The sequence below is a fragment of the Periophthalmus magnuspinnatus genome, chromosome 3 (genome assembly GCF_009829125.3).
Source record: "Periophthalmus magnuspinnatus isolate fPerMag1 chromosome 3, fPerMag1.2.pri, whole genome shotgun sequence".
Taxonomy (NCBI): Eukaryota; Metazoa; Chordata; class Actinopteri; order Gobiiformes; family Gobiidae; genus Periophthalmus; species Periophthalmus magnuspinnatus.
The window spans coordinates 8,029,337-8,044,699 of NC_047128.1; the positions used below are offsets into that span (position 1 = coordinate 8,029,337).

Here is a 15,363-nt window from a genome sequence, read left to right on the forward strand (position 1 = left end):
GACGTTGGCCCAATTCAACAAATGTACCCTTTGATGTGTCCATCGAAGTACCTGCCCAACTTAAATGAGCCGTTTGAACACTGCTCACGCCTCACAGACCCAGCTCACAGTCCTGCGTAAAGACACAGCCCTGATTTTCAGACGGTGTGCGCCGGAGCAGGAGGATCAGGAGGACGTAACTTTCGCCCGTCCCTCATGACGCGCTAAAAAGCTTGTCTGTAGATGTAAAATGAAAATCCTGATAGGAAATCGCCACAGAAATCTATTTGATGTAGTAACAAGTTTATTATATCTGTGATAGATCTGCTCTTGTCTCCGCAATGACGTATCACGTATAACACATCAGACATGTCGACCAAAAGTAGAGCCACAAGCGAGTGAAAATGAGCCAGAACAAAAATCTTTGGAGAGCTTTTTAACAAAGGGGAAAAGGCCAACTGAGGAGCCAGAAGAGGAGAGTACGACCTTCAAGAAAAAGGAAGTTCAATTTAAGAGACAATACCAGGAGTCCTACTTAAATATGGGTTTGTCGCTACAGGTGATTCTCACGTGCAGAGTTCGCTCTGCATAACATGCGGAAAAAGCAAATGAGGCAATGAAACCTTCAAAACTGCTTTGGCACATGGAGACTAAGTACCTGGGATTAAAAGATAAGCCTTTAGAGTTTTTTGAAAGAAACTGTAGAACAGACTAGACATAATCACACTGCGGGTGTCATTGTCTCTCATCACTCCTCGATGGGACCACCTCATCCCAAAGACACAAGCGCATGGCTCCCTCTGATGCAGCGGTTTGGTGAGTTGTATTTTTTATGCACTTACTTTTGCCATATTTATCTGCCATGTGTAGAAGGCTTGTCCGTGAAAATAAAACCTACATTATTCCGTTGCATTATTATTATAATTATATACTATCTTATCTTCATTTTAGATGTCAAAAAGTATTTGCGGCTCCCAATGTTTTATTTTCCGTGGAAACTGGGTCCAAATGGCTCTTTGCGTGTTACAGGTTGCCGACCCTGTAGCGTGATGTAAATTAGGTGATGGGTGTGTGTTAAAATGTTAAAAATAATAAATAACATAAATATAATAAGTTCATTGTTGAAATACATAAGGTTAAAAATATAAATAATTTCAGTGTGGTAGAATTGAAAAGGTCATGTCTTTGTAAAAAGGTATGTATGTAATTTGTTGTGAGTTCATGCATTTTATTGGTTTTATTCTTTGAACACAGTGATGTTAATGCATGATTCATTTTGTGCACCAGTAAAACATCCATATGTCTTGAATTTGGAAAAAAAACCAAAAAACAAACAAACAAAAAAACAAAAAAAACCAAACATTTCAATAAACAAGGGTTCGGTGAATGTGCATATGAAACCTTTGGGGTTCAGTACCTCCAACAAGGTTAAGAACCGCTGAGCTAGATTCTACAAGGGGGAGAGTGGGGCGTACTCTTTCAGTCATCTGTAGCTCTCATTCACTGTCCGTGGCTCCAGTAACCCACGACCCCCACCTTATTGGCCAACTTTGGTGTTAATCACAAGCTAACAAGTTTGTTTTGCGCTGAGGAACAAAGTTGGCGCTGTCAGAAGTTTATTATGCTTGGAATCGACAAAAGAAATGCAAAAAAGTGACGGAACAGATCTCACTTTCCTTTCAGCAGATTGGACATGGAGGATCTAACTTCCTTTGTGGACATAATTTCTTGACTGGATTATATTCTCTGGACCTTTACGGAATGAATGAGACCAACTTTGTGTGAATATGTTGATGTTTGACAGAACCAGAGCGCTCAAAGGTAAGTGAAGTCCAAATCCACATTTCTGACTTCTCTGTAAAAACGTCTTTCCTGTCAGCACTGTGGTGATTACAGGTGTAAATGGTTTACATATTCAGAAAGATGAATACCGTAGCTTTCATTTGATGTGTAGATTGTTTGTGTGGGTGATGCAGAAATACACGTACATTGCTGTAAAGTTGTAACGTAAAGCGGGCTGTCGGAACGCCAAGTGGTTCAAATAAACTCTGCTTAAGTGATATCATGTGCAAAAGGGTTAGGGTTAGAACTAAACAGGATCATGAAAAAAATTATCTTGTAATTTAGCATGGATTGTGTATGTTGAATCACCCATTGACAAATAACAATGGAGCAGACAAGATGGTGCCAGCTCATACTGGCAGTCGCTACTTGCACTGATTAAACTGTTGTTTGCTATGGAATTGCTTTGTATTTTGCATTGAGATATCTCTGGACTGCTAGTCTATGATCACCAAGCACTTACTGATCTAAAGTGGTCTCAGGAATGGTTTCTTAATCAAAATTTTGAGGATCGATCAATCAGATTCCCTCCTCACTTTGCATCAGCCCTGTCCTACCTGCTACATACACTTGTCTCCTCATGGAAGAAGTGGTCCAGAAAGCATCTTAGTGAGAGTAAAGGCTTATTGGAGGGCCAATTCTGGATTCCTCTCCTTACCACTCCTGGAGACCACTCCTGGAGACCCACACTTCAACAATCACATGGATTCGAAGTTCTGATGGATTCGTTTTCGAATTTTGAGCTTCAGACTTTCATAATAAGCTTCAAACTCCAGACTTATGCGCTATGGTCTATCACCCTCCTTCAATAAAGATTTTATTCAGGAATTCACACATCTCCTCACAGGCCTATTATTGTGCCATGACCAGTTCTTGATTGTCAGGGATTTTAATATTCATATCTGTTGTAAATCCAGACTTCTAGCAAAATACTTTTTAAACTTGATTGAGTTGTTTAATTTAACCCAGTCAGTGTCAGGCTCCACACATGAGAAAGTACATAATCTGAATTTAATATTGTTGTGCCCTCATCTACACTCTGTGAAAACTTTATCATTCTTTAGGGATAAAGTCTCTGTTCTTAGACTGCCACTGCCCTCTGGTTTGGACCTTGCAACTCAAATAGTCTGCAATTCAGTCATGAATTCAGTCTTTCTCGGACTTCAAAAAAAAAAAAAAAAAAAAAAAACTTTAACAGCTAAAGGCCTTCCTTGTGTCCTCTAGATATTAATCAAAGTCATCTATTCAAGGATGTTTTTGATTCTATTGGACCTTACACTTACCTAAAGGATTATTAGGAACACCTGTTCAATTTCTCCTTAATGCAATTATCTAATCAACCAATCACATGGTAGTTGCTTCAATGCATTTAGGGGTGTGGTCCTGGTCAAGACAATCTCCTGAACTCCAAACTGAATGTCAGAATGGGAAAGAAAGGTGATTTAAGCAATTTTGAGTGTGGCATGGTTGTTGGTGCCAGGCGGGCCAGTCTGAATATTTCACAATCTGCTCAGTTACTGGGATTTTCACACACAACCATTTCTAAACAATGGTGTGAAAAGGGAAAAACATCCAGTATGCGGCAGTCCTGTGGGCGAAAATGCCTTGTTGATGCTAGAGGTCAGAGGAGAATGGGCCGAGTGATTCAAGCTGATAGAAGAGCAACGTTGACTAAAATAACCACTCGTTACAACCGAGGAATGCAGCAAAGCATTTGTGAAGCCACAACACGCACAACCTTGAGGCGGATGGGCTACAACAGCAGAAGACCCCACCGCTTACCACTCATCTCCACTACAAATAGGAAAAAGAGGCTACAGTTTGCACGAGCTTACCAAAATTGGACAGTTGAAGACTGGAAAAATGTTGTCTGGTCTCATGAGTCTCGATTTCTGTTGAGACATTCAAATGGTAGAGTCAGAATTTGGCATAAACAGAATAAGAACATGGATCCATCATGCCTTGTTACCACTGTGCAGGCTGGTGGTGGTGGTGTAATGGTGTGGGGGATGTTTTCTTGGCACACTTTAGGTCCCTTAGTGCCAATTGGGCATTGTTTAAATGCCACGGGCTACCTGAACATTGTTTCTGACCATGCCCATCCCTTCATGACCACCATGTACCCATCTTCTGATGGCTACTTCCAGCAGGATAATGCACCATGTCATAAAGCTCAAATCATTTCAAATTGGTTTCTTGAACATGACAAAGAGTTCACTGTACTACAATGGCCCCACAGTCACCAGATCTGAACCCGATAGAGCATCTTTGGGATGTGATGGAACGGGAGATTCATGCCCTGGATGTGCATCCCACAAATCTCCATCAACTGCAAGATGCTATCCTATCAATATGGGCCAACATTTCTAAAGAATGCTTTCAGCACCTTGTTGAATCAATGCCACGTAGAATTAAGGCAGTTCTGAAGGCGAAAGGGGGTCAAACACCGTATTAGTATGGTGTTCCTAATAATCCTTCAGGTGAGTGTATATTGCTATTGTTGTGAACATGTCTCTGATGTCTGGTTGTTTTCTTACTGTCCTGAAACAGGCTGTGGTCCAGCCACTAATCAAAAAGCCTAATCTTGGCCCAAATATTCTTCTTTAGACCCATCTCAAAGTTGTCCTCTTTGCCTAAGGTTTTACAGAAGATTGCATATGACCAACTGCAGTCTTACCTTCTGTAAAACCTTAGACAAAGAGGACAACTTTGAGATGGGTCTAAAGAAGAATATTTGGGCCAAGATTAGGCTTTACAGAAGGTTGCATATGACCAACTGCAGTCTTACCTTAATCTGATCAAAACTGGTGAAAAATTCCAATTTGCTTTTGAATCCCAGCACAGTACTGAAACAGTTTAAAAAAAAAAAAAAAAGATTACCTCCTTTTAATCCACAGTTGTTTTGCTGCACGGTGGATCACATCACTTTTCTGTTCTGCCTAGAGACACATGAGGACATAAAGGGTACAGCACTCTGTTGGTTTCTGTGTGTCCCTTAGAGTGTGGAGTGCCCCACGGTTCTACATTACCACTGGCCCTCCTTTATTTTCCATATGTTTTGTGTTATCTGTATATTTGTTTTTAATTGACTTTAATGTGAAGCACTTGATGTTTTTTTAATATGTATTATATAAATACACTTTAATTGAATTGAACTAAACACACAGAAAAAGACAATCAAAATGAAAATTTAGTTCAACATTTATTTGAGCAACATACACATTATGAGGCAATAGTGCATTTGTGCTCAAAAAGGTGTCAGAAGAAATGTAAAATCACATACTCCTACCCCCCCTTAAACTGCTGTTATTAGTTAGTCATCACTGTACATTCATCATTCAGTAATATAACATGATTCATTTTTTCTTTTTACAGTTACTACAGTGAGTTTATTTCACCATTCATAATAACATTAATAAATTATTTGTGATTACCACTGAATGCCATTATTGGACCAGTCAAAATATAATACAATGGAGACGTAATGCACACATTAGCAAACACTGACAAAAAAAGTCTTAAAACTCAAGAAAAAATGCAATGTATTTAAACAACAGATTTTCAAGAGCTTGAGTAATGCAAGTCTTTATGACCCCATTATGTTGTTTGATGTTCAAAAAAAGGTTAGAGTGACTAACTGAAAAACTATAACTGAAAACTGTTTAGTGACTAACTGAAAAACTATAACTGAAAACTGTTGAATGCTAAAAATGGTGAATGCTAGCTTGTGACTGTAATGTTATTTGAGATGGACTAGTTTAACAGTACAAAATCAGCTCACCCATCACACCATTCGAGTCTTTAGGGTCAGATTGTGTTAAAATGAAGCTCAGATTAAAGTCTAAACTGAGTGACAGAGGCACAGACAGAGCAAAGCCTCCAGTTAGTATCATCCCCCCAGGAAATTACATTAGTTGCAAAGTATCAATAACTACTAAGGTAGCAGTGATATTCTGTGTGACTCTTGTACAGGTGGGAGGTAGTATCGCAGTTGCTTCCAGAAGAAAGACGATGGAGCTAGCGAGCTTTCCCATATGATGCAGTGTCCCATATCAGTGAGCAGCTGTAAGGTGTCGGACTGTAACCCTGTGTCTGTTTTCTTTGTGTGTTTATTTTTGATGAAAACCAGGTGGGTCTGACGCTCAACGAGGGCTTCATGGATGGCGCTGAGCAGAGCAGACTCATAGCTGAGGTCTGGAGACCCAGGAACCAAGACCACTGCACGGCTCTGATCCACACACTCCAAAACTGCATCAGCTACAGCTGCAACAAACAAGTAGTGTAACTAAAAATGACACAGCCAGCCCTATGCTTCAAATGGACTCAGAGGTGCCCAAAGCCCTTCACATAAAAACAGAGTAAACAGAAACAGATATAGATAAAATAGGACACATAGGCAAAGAACAATAAAACAGTGTTTCTCAAACTGTGATATATGAGGTCTGAATCATTTTTAATAAACTATTTGTTCATTATGGATTAAGTCTTTGTTCATGCATTTTTAAGACTATTAAAAGTGTAACACATAGTGTAACATATAGTGTAACAGAATTTTTGTTTTTGTTTTTTTACAAACAAATCTATGCATGTTGTTGTCCTCCTTTGGGTGAGTCATTTAGAACTAACTAACCTATGGTGTAGTCTCATTTAGACAGTGTTTATTCCTAATTAAGGCCTGATTTATTTGTCAGTTTTTTTGGTATTTGTGAAGCAAAATCTTATCATTATTATAAGAGGTACTTGGAGTGAAAACTTTGAAAACCACTTTCATAGAAAATATTATCACATCTATACTACCATCTAATGCCAGCAAAAATTCTAAATTCTTAAGTAAGATCCAGTTGTTTCAAATTATCAATGATCAGATCATCTTGGGTCTTTTTAATCTACAGCAAATCCTCTGTCTGAAAAGCCTTTAGTTTGGATGTCTCTGTAATCCTTCAGTTATCCATGTAGGTTCCAAAGCAAGAAAATTCTATTCTGTCAACTTGGTAAATGTTTTAAAGTGAAAACGTTGTGCCACTCATCCAAGTGGCTTCTTCAGTTCAGTTCATGCAGTTTGGAGCAAAGTTTAAACTTGTCTGATGGTCATAAAATGATAACTGAAATCTTTTTTTTTTTTTTTTTTTTTTTACAAAAATTAAAATAAAAAAAAACTAAATCTAGACTGATCACTAGTATGTTGATCACATACTGATCACTAGTGATGTATGTTTGTAGTAAACTTTTGCATATGCACTGTCTTCTTGGAAACACCACAAGCATATTTATCATATTAAATATATATTGGTGCATATCAATCAACCACTCACCTTTTCCAGGTACCACATCACGGTCGAAGAGGCAGAGGCTGTACCCAAACTGATCCACCAACACACTCTGCAGAGTTCTCATGTCATCTCCACTGAATCCTGATCCCTGCTCACTCATATAGTACATTATGAAGGCATCAAAGCTCTTTTCATCTAAACACATGAGAAGAAATGTTATAGTACATACTGTAATAAAAAGTGAATTGCTCAAGTAACCTGTTACCACTAGATAGAGCTATGCGCTACTGCTTACAAATCTACCATATTGGTGTTTTTGAGATACGGACCGAGGTGGGCCGAGTAGCAAAAATATTACTAATATATAACTCATAAAAAAGTACAAAATAGTGGTCAAAGAAATTACTCAGGTATGAGTAAAAAAGTACTTGGGGAAATGCTACTCAAGTAAAAGTTTAAAAACTGTACATGTAACATCTGTTTATAATTAGTCAGGAAGTAATATTTGATTTATAATTTGACATCAACTGGAAGAACAATAAAGGATACTCAAACCATGGTATTATCAAAGGGTAGCACAATTTCTTCATAAACGTACTCAAGTAAAAATGTACTGACCGCAATCCACCTCTGGATACAGACTGTAAATACTGCAGAGTGAAGGACATAGACAGTACCTGAAGCCCTGATGTTGCACATAAGGGTGTCTCTCAGGAACAGAGTGATGTGAATCCTGTATTTGATGTAGATCAAAACAAAAATAGCCATGACAACAGGGATGACGACAGCAGTAACTGCCACAGCAACATAAGAGCGGGGCTCTGTGAGAGGAATTGACACAACCTATTTTTTTACCCAATGTTATCAAATACACACCAAATTTTAGAGAATAATTTTGATTCAAACCTTTTTGTGCCAGAGTGATATTGACACTGATAGGCTCCTGGGACACAGACTCTAGTATACAAGTGAAAACTGCAGACACATCCTCCTCATACACCTCTTTAAATATGAGAGAGGCTGTCATCTTCTGCCCTTCATCCATATTCTCTCTAGAATCATATTTATATATTAAACACATTTGAACACATTTGTCAAAGTTGAGAGTTGAATCAATAATGTTTACTTTGAAAAAGAAGTCTTCACTCTCAAACTGTCTGACGTATTTATCGAAAGGTCACTGATTTTCCAGTAAATCTCAGTAAAATCTAAAAATATCAATGCTGTGCAGTTGATCACCAGAGGAGAACCTATAAACAGTGGCTTTTAATTAAAACTTGATGAAACATAAAGAGTGTAAAATGGGGAAATAAATTCTCACCTAAGTCTACAAAAAAAACTTCATCCGGATCAGGTGAGATGATCCCTTCATTTTTATTTGTTTCTGAAAAATAATTAAATGGTAAATGGTCAGATAATATAGCTACTCTACATCCAATTGACACTCAAAGCTCTTAACATCAACAGACAACTCACCCATTCACACACACGCATCCATACAATAGTGTACATAGACACTATCAGGGGAATGGCATTAAGAATGAACAGAATGACGGTAATAAAAAATGGGAGCTGGGATTTGAACCGCCGACCTTCAGATTAGTGGACAGCACCAACTGAGTCACCATTTATATTCTAAAGGTCTATAACTGATAGGAGTAGGACTTCACAAAGTCTTGAAAAATATGGATCATATTTGACCTCTTTACCTGTATGCTTGAGGCCCAGTGTCATGGTGAATGTAGTGTTATAGAGTCGACCACGAAATGGAAAAGACCTCACACAGATGTAGACACCCTGATCAGTCTCCTTCACACTTTGGAAGTAGTATTTCTCATTGTTTGACAGGGTCCTGTTATTCTAAGAGAGAGTTATATCAGCTGAATGAAACAATCCACTTGTAAGGTTAGATACAAGTGGATGGGGTTGGAGTGAATAACAAATAACAAATGGATAATAGATTTTACAGGGATGTGTGGATTGATAGCCACACTAGTTCTCTATATTTTCTAAAGAAGATCTCACAGTCTGGTCACCACTTCCTCCACTTTTGATACAAACAAACATGTTCCTGATTGGCTAATTCATGTGTCAATTATGGCCATCTGAATTCGGGGAGAGGAGAATGGTGTCCAGACATATCTTTGTAAAGTATTGGAGAAGCATGTATTCTTGGCTGCTCAAGTTGAAGGTAAATGTGGAAGATGTGCTACAATATAAGATACATAGACAGATACCTGTTGCCATGTGACACTGGTATTTGGAGGAGTATTGATGGTTGGGCAGTTCAGAGTACAGGCCAGTCCATTGTAGCAGGCTTTTCTGTGCTGCGTAACATTCTCACAGTCACCAATCAGGGTAGTGAATACCCTCAGGTCAAATGTCTTGTTATACACACTATTATGACAAGAAATACAAAAATAAATACAATTGTTTGAAATCTTATTTAATTTTGTCGCTTAGAAGTAGAACTACATGAGATAATTTAAGTAATTTGCTAGTCTTGATGAACAGTTTGGCCAGGTAATTTTTTTATTATGTGTCACAGTTGCACATGTCAGTGGGCCACCACATTGTACAACTCAATCTGACCTGTAACTTGGCCTGTCACTGACTGAAAATGGATAAGCTTAATGCCGCACTCTAGATTGTGGAACTTTCCAGACAAAGCGATAGCATTTCTATAGAGACAATCAGGTGGCATAAAAGTTGCATAGTACATCTGTAATGCTTGGATATATTTGTGGCTGAGTATTAGGCATTTTAACATATTGTTTTGATTAAATCTGTGTTATTTGCCCACATAAAGGAATTGGTAAGTAACATCATTGTTATAATTATAGTTAGTCTTTACCTATGTGAGCAAGAGTAATTTCCCTGCTGGTCCTCTGAAGCTCTGAGGAGAACCAGCATCCCTTCAATGTTCAGGAGGTCAACGTGATTGTTCCCATTGTGAGGATGGCTCCAGGTCACATTTGACCTTTTACCTGGACATTGTAGTGCCACTGTGTCACCAGACTTAATACATATCTTTTCCGCAGTACACCCTAAAAGCACCAGAGTTTTTCAGATATTATCAAAATATCAAATTAAATCTATATTTGTTTTAGTTCAGTTCATTCCGTATCTATATGGAAAACAGTAATGAAGTATGAAGCATAAGATTATGGCTGTACTGAAAATATATATAGACTTCTTACAGATGCTGTATCGTGGTACTTTTAAACAGGCATGTGCAGAGGCTAAGGGAGGCTCTGAGTATCTTGTCTATTTTTATATCTTGGCTCAAGCATTAATTGCCGTACGCGTTGAGTGACATGAATGTATATATAACAAAGGGATGCATCTACAAACATTCGTCTCCTCATAAAATGACAGACAGATTTTTCAAGTTTGAGTGTTGAGTTTGCCCCCGATACTCTCTGAACAGCCCTGCTTTTAAACAATAGTAATTCATTACAATTTCTGAAATTATACACTTAAAGGTACCGTCCGTAATTAAACTGCCCAACCCAGCCATGTTGCATTCTCACATAGCACTACTAGATGCTATCTACACTGCTGCAGTCTAATAGTGTACCAGCTTTGGCCTGACAGAAGAAGATCAGAGATCACAGGTGAACCGGAACAAAGACGAGGTGAGGGATGGGGTGGGGTGCAGGCTTCACAGCTTTAACTATCTGCTGACTAGTGCATTAAGTTTAAATCTGCTAAGCTGCAAAGGTGAGTTCTTAATGAGTTAATTGTGTTCTGACATTAGAGAATTTTGAACATGAAATTCCAATAAATTTTATTATTTTATATAATAAAATATCAATGTAATTTCTAGTCCCTTTTTTAGGACATGCATGTATTGTGGTGTATTGTGACACACTTGACTATACCCAGTCTTAGCAGGTTATGAAAGTAGTTGAGGTTTACTGACTTCCTGTTCCAAAGATATTGAAAAATGTACATGAAATACCACAAAAGACAAAATCAAAAACAATTAAAAACAAAAAATCTAAATCAAAAATCTAAATCAAAAATGAAATAAAATAAATAAATAAATAAATAAAATCCCTATTCAATTTTAATGACATTGTTTTGGGATTTGCACCCTACCTTACACATGGCAACTGTGACAAAATAAATAAATAAATGAAAAAAATAAATAAAATAAATAAAAAAAATATGCTTGTCAATATTGCTTTATCAGTCACTTATACAACATGGAGAAAAGCATGTACTGTTATCAGAGGTGGGTACTACTCAGTTACATTTGCCTGAGTTTTACAAAACTGTACTGTTCATTGTTGTTTTCAAACACTACTCTTACTCCTTATATCACAACAGAACTCTGACTTGGACATTTTCAGCTACTCTTCCAGCTGTGATTAAATTGACAAGTGACAAAAGCTTTATGGTGACAATATAAAATGATTTGAACATTTGTGTTTCTTGCATAGTTATATATGATTTTGTTGTTTGTTTGTTTTTTCTTATCTCTCTCCTTTGAAAATATAACATTTCATGCATTATTTAATGTTTTGCACTTCCCATTACACTTATTTTGAAATTATAAATGAGATGTTACATGTTGTTATGATTACTTGAACTGTGATTTCCCCAATTACTTTAATATTATTTTGAAGTAAAGATACTGACTGACTGTAATATCTTCTCAAATAATACTAAACACTTACCAGTGACTGCTTTAAGAAACAGCAGCAGCAGCAGCAGCAGAGCTTTCACCATAATGTTGCTTTTGGCTTGCTTCCATTGGTTTGCAATGGACATGGTATGTGCCAACTGAAAAGGCATTTTGGACAGTTCCCTGAACAATGTTGTCATCATTGAGCTGCTAAATGGAAACGAGGGCCATTTCTGTCAGTTCTTTGAAAACACCCACTGAACTTTTGCAGGAAATGACAAATTTTAACCGGGGAGAAGGGTATACCCCTTTCTTTATGTCCCAGAGGCTATAATTACTAAAATATTAATACAATACTAAAGAGTAATTGCAATTATGTTTTTTTAATTTTTATTTTTTATTAATCTACCGAACTACATTTTTTGTGTCTTTTTATATTCAGTTTTGCTTTAAAGATACACTGTAACTTTTCTGATGGTGGTTCTGTCTCATTGGAGATATTACTGCTTTGGATCAAACTTATCTAGCATTTATTTAATTACAGGTGTTCTTATTGCTCAAAATACCTCTACGACATGCAGTCATATAGTGGGGTCACCTCTCGTTTCCACAGATCTGGCCTTTAACTTGCCGTGGTGGTACACACGCTTGTCTCCATGGAGCAAGATATGTTTAACTTTAATGCTGTGCTGGGGAACATTTCCAATAACACCTCCATGGAGACAAACAGGTGGCAGACTCTCCACCAGAAATGTTCCATAGTGCACCTTTAAGACCAAAAATAGATGACAAAGTGTGAATGTGATTTAATAAATAAAGTTGAATACATTTACATAACAAGAAGGATAAGATGCATACATCTATACTGTTCAGTGTGAATCTCTGTAAATGGTTCCTCTTGTCTGCTTTGTGGCGGAACAGATCTGTTTTTAAACTTTACCCAAAACAGTGTAACCACAGCAGTCACCAGCAGCACGGCCACAACAAACACACAAAGGAGAATAAGAAAAAGTGATGTTTTTTGCTTAAAAAAAAAAGAAAAAAGAAAGAAAACAAACTGATGAAAAAAACCCAAAAAACAACAACAACTATAAACTATACTTCATACTATCACATTTAACGTCATATTTAATGTGACTTGAAGCCCAAAACTTGGGGTAATTGTTGGATAGAGGTGGACAAAATTGAAAACAATGTGAAGAGGCTTTTAAAAACTTTTTCAACTTTTCATTTAATAAAAAAAATGAAAATGCAGTTCATAAGAAATGTCCTCAAATGTTCCACTAAAGCAGTGCTCCTTCATGATATAATGAAATTTAATTAAATATCAAATGAATAAATTAAAATTTACGGAGCCCCGCATGGGACATTTGCGAAATATAATATTAACGCGTGGCCACGAGATAATATCACGTTCCCACACGATATTATCTTGAGGGAACGAGTTAATTATCACGAGGCAACGAGATAATTAGCACGAGGGAACGAGATAATTATCACGAGGGAATGAGATAATTAATATGGAGCCCCGCATAGGACATTTGCGACCTCTTGGTGGCGCACATGTGCTAGAAGTACAGGTAGAAAAGGGAAGCACGGTAAAAAGAAGGGAAGAGAGGCTTGTATGCGATGGATCGGGACAGTCGGGACCTCAAAATCAAGCATTATTTTATGCTGGGGATGAGCTACAATGACATATTAGCAACGCTTGCTTTGGACGGCTATATTTTAAGCAAAAGACATTTGATGAGGATATTACGGACTTATGGACTCTACCGTCGTCAATATGCTTTTTGAGCTAGTTGTTGACTTCATACTTGGGCAATTAGAAGGACTAGGGAGACTCAATGGTTATTGCTGGATGTATGCCAAGTGTTTGGAACATGGTTTACGAATCAGGAAGGAAGATGTGAGGTTACTGCTTTCGCTTCTTGATCCTGTCAACGTTCACGCTCGCCAGGGAAGACGTCTCATGAGGCGACGCTATTTTTCATCTGGGCCCAACTTCATATGGCACGCTGATTCTTACGATAAGTTGAAGCCTTACGGAGTTTGCATAAATGGATGCATAGACGGCTATTCCCGGAGGGTTATGTGGCTTAGAGCATCTTTCACTAGCAGCGACCCAAGAGTTATTGGAGGGTATTTTGTTGAGACTATAGAGCATGAAGGTGGTTTTCCAAGGCTTTTACGCACGGACATGGGTACGGAGAATGTTGTTCTAAGAGATATTCAACAGTATTTGAGGCGCAATGGACAAGACGAGCGAGCTGGCCCGCAGAGCTTTATCACAGGAGCAAGCACAGCGAATCAAAGGATCGAGAGCTGGTGAGGTCAGTTAAGAAAGGGGGGAATTGAACACTGGATTCAGTTTTTTTCTGACCTTAAAGATGAAGGACATTTCCGCGGGGATTTTCTTGACAAAGCACTGGTCCAGTTTTGTTCCATGTCTATCATTCAGGTAAGCCTGTTGTCTTCCCGGTTCATGTACGTCACGTGATATAGTTCTCTGTGGCTACACTGACCATCTGTCCTTGCATATGCGGTCCACTCAAGGCCACGGAGCGGGCACCCCGTTCGGTGCTGATGCTGGAAGTGCATGTCGCATGCTTTTCTCGCTGGCCGTGATGAGCAGCCGCATCTGCCTGGCGCTTCAGTCAAATGGGGTGATAGGGCCACAGAAAGACAGTGTATCCACGATAATGCTGCCCAGATCTCTCTGCGCAGCACTTAGTACCCGCGCTGAGAAGCGCTTCAATGCCGCCCCACGAGAAAAACATAGGCAAAAACAAGGAGCCTATCCTGTTTCTTTGTGGTGAACTTGTATGAACAGTGGATATGTTCGCCCATTTCCTTGTGGAGCTGCGCTCAGAGCCCTGTGCCAAGTGCCCATTTCTTTTCCCAGGCACCGGGTCCCGCACCGGGTCCCGCACAGAGGTAAAGCTGCGAGCAAATGAGGGGATCTGGGCAGGGTGATCGTGGATAGGCTGTCTTTCTGTGGCCCTATTACTCCTATTTGAAACCGAGCAGTCAGAGGCAGTGCTAGTATCACTGCTTGAGGCTGCGACAGAACGTGTCTCTAGCGGGACGGGGGAGCGCCCGCTGCGGCTGACTCGCTGCGGAGGGCGGCCGGGTTTCTCGGACAGTCTGCTGGCGGATGCCCCTGTTGCTTGCCGACGTGGACACTTTGCACGCCGTCGTAATGGGATTTGTGTGGATATTTGTTTTATTACAACATTCATGAGTTTAATTAACAGCTTTTGGAGCTGTGCGTAAACACGAGAGTAAGGTACGCCCCAAGCAAGCATGCATGGCAGGAGGAACTCACGAGAATTTGGAGACGAGCTTAAGGCGTACACTTTAATCCATTAACAGCACCGAACGGGGTGCGCGCTCCGTAGCCTTGAGTGGACCAGGGATGAGGATGGTCGTGCCGCGCCATACGGTCAGTGTGGCCGGTGGTTTGTGTAGCCGCAAACAACTCAACAACGGAGCTTATACCACAATGAAATTGTCTCTAAACGCGACAACCCGCATACAGCTGAACCAAAAGGTACTCACCGTCCGAGGCTGGCGCATGGGGCCATGTGCCAGCCTCGGACGGTGAGTACCGCTCTGAGCATATCCACGATCTGCCCA

At 39.2% G+C, this 15,363-nt stretch overlaps 1 protein-coding gene across 1 annotated transcript; it reads right to left on the reverse strand.

Annotated features, from left to right (window-relative positions):
* Positions 1-5,755: 5,755 nt before the first annotated feature.
* LOC117389717 (interleukin-18 receptor 1-like) lies at positions 5,756-11,870 on the reverse strand. Its single transcript, XM_055232549.1, has 10 exons — positions 11,777-11,870; positions 9,946-10,138; positions 9,329-9,488; positions 8,801-8,951; positions 8,413-8,475; positions 8,218-8,341; positions 7,998-8,143; positions 7,769-7,912; positions 7,134-7,286; positions 5,756-6,084 (listed from the first exon to the last, which is right to left on the reverse strand). The coding sequence occupies exons 1-10, from the start codon at positions 11,868-11,870 to the stop codon at positions 5,756-5,758; spliced, it is 1,557 nt and encodes a 518-aa protein (XP_055088524.1).
* Between the last annotated feature and the right edge of the window lie 3,493 nt (positions 11,871-15,363).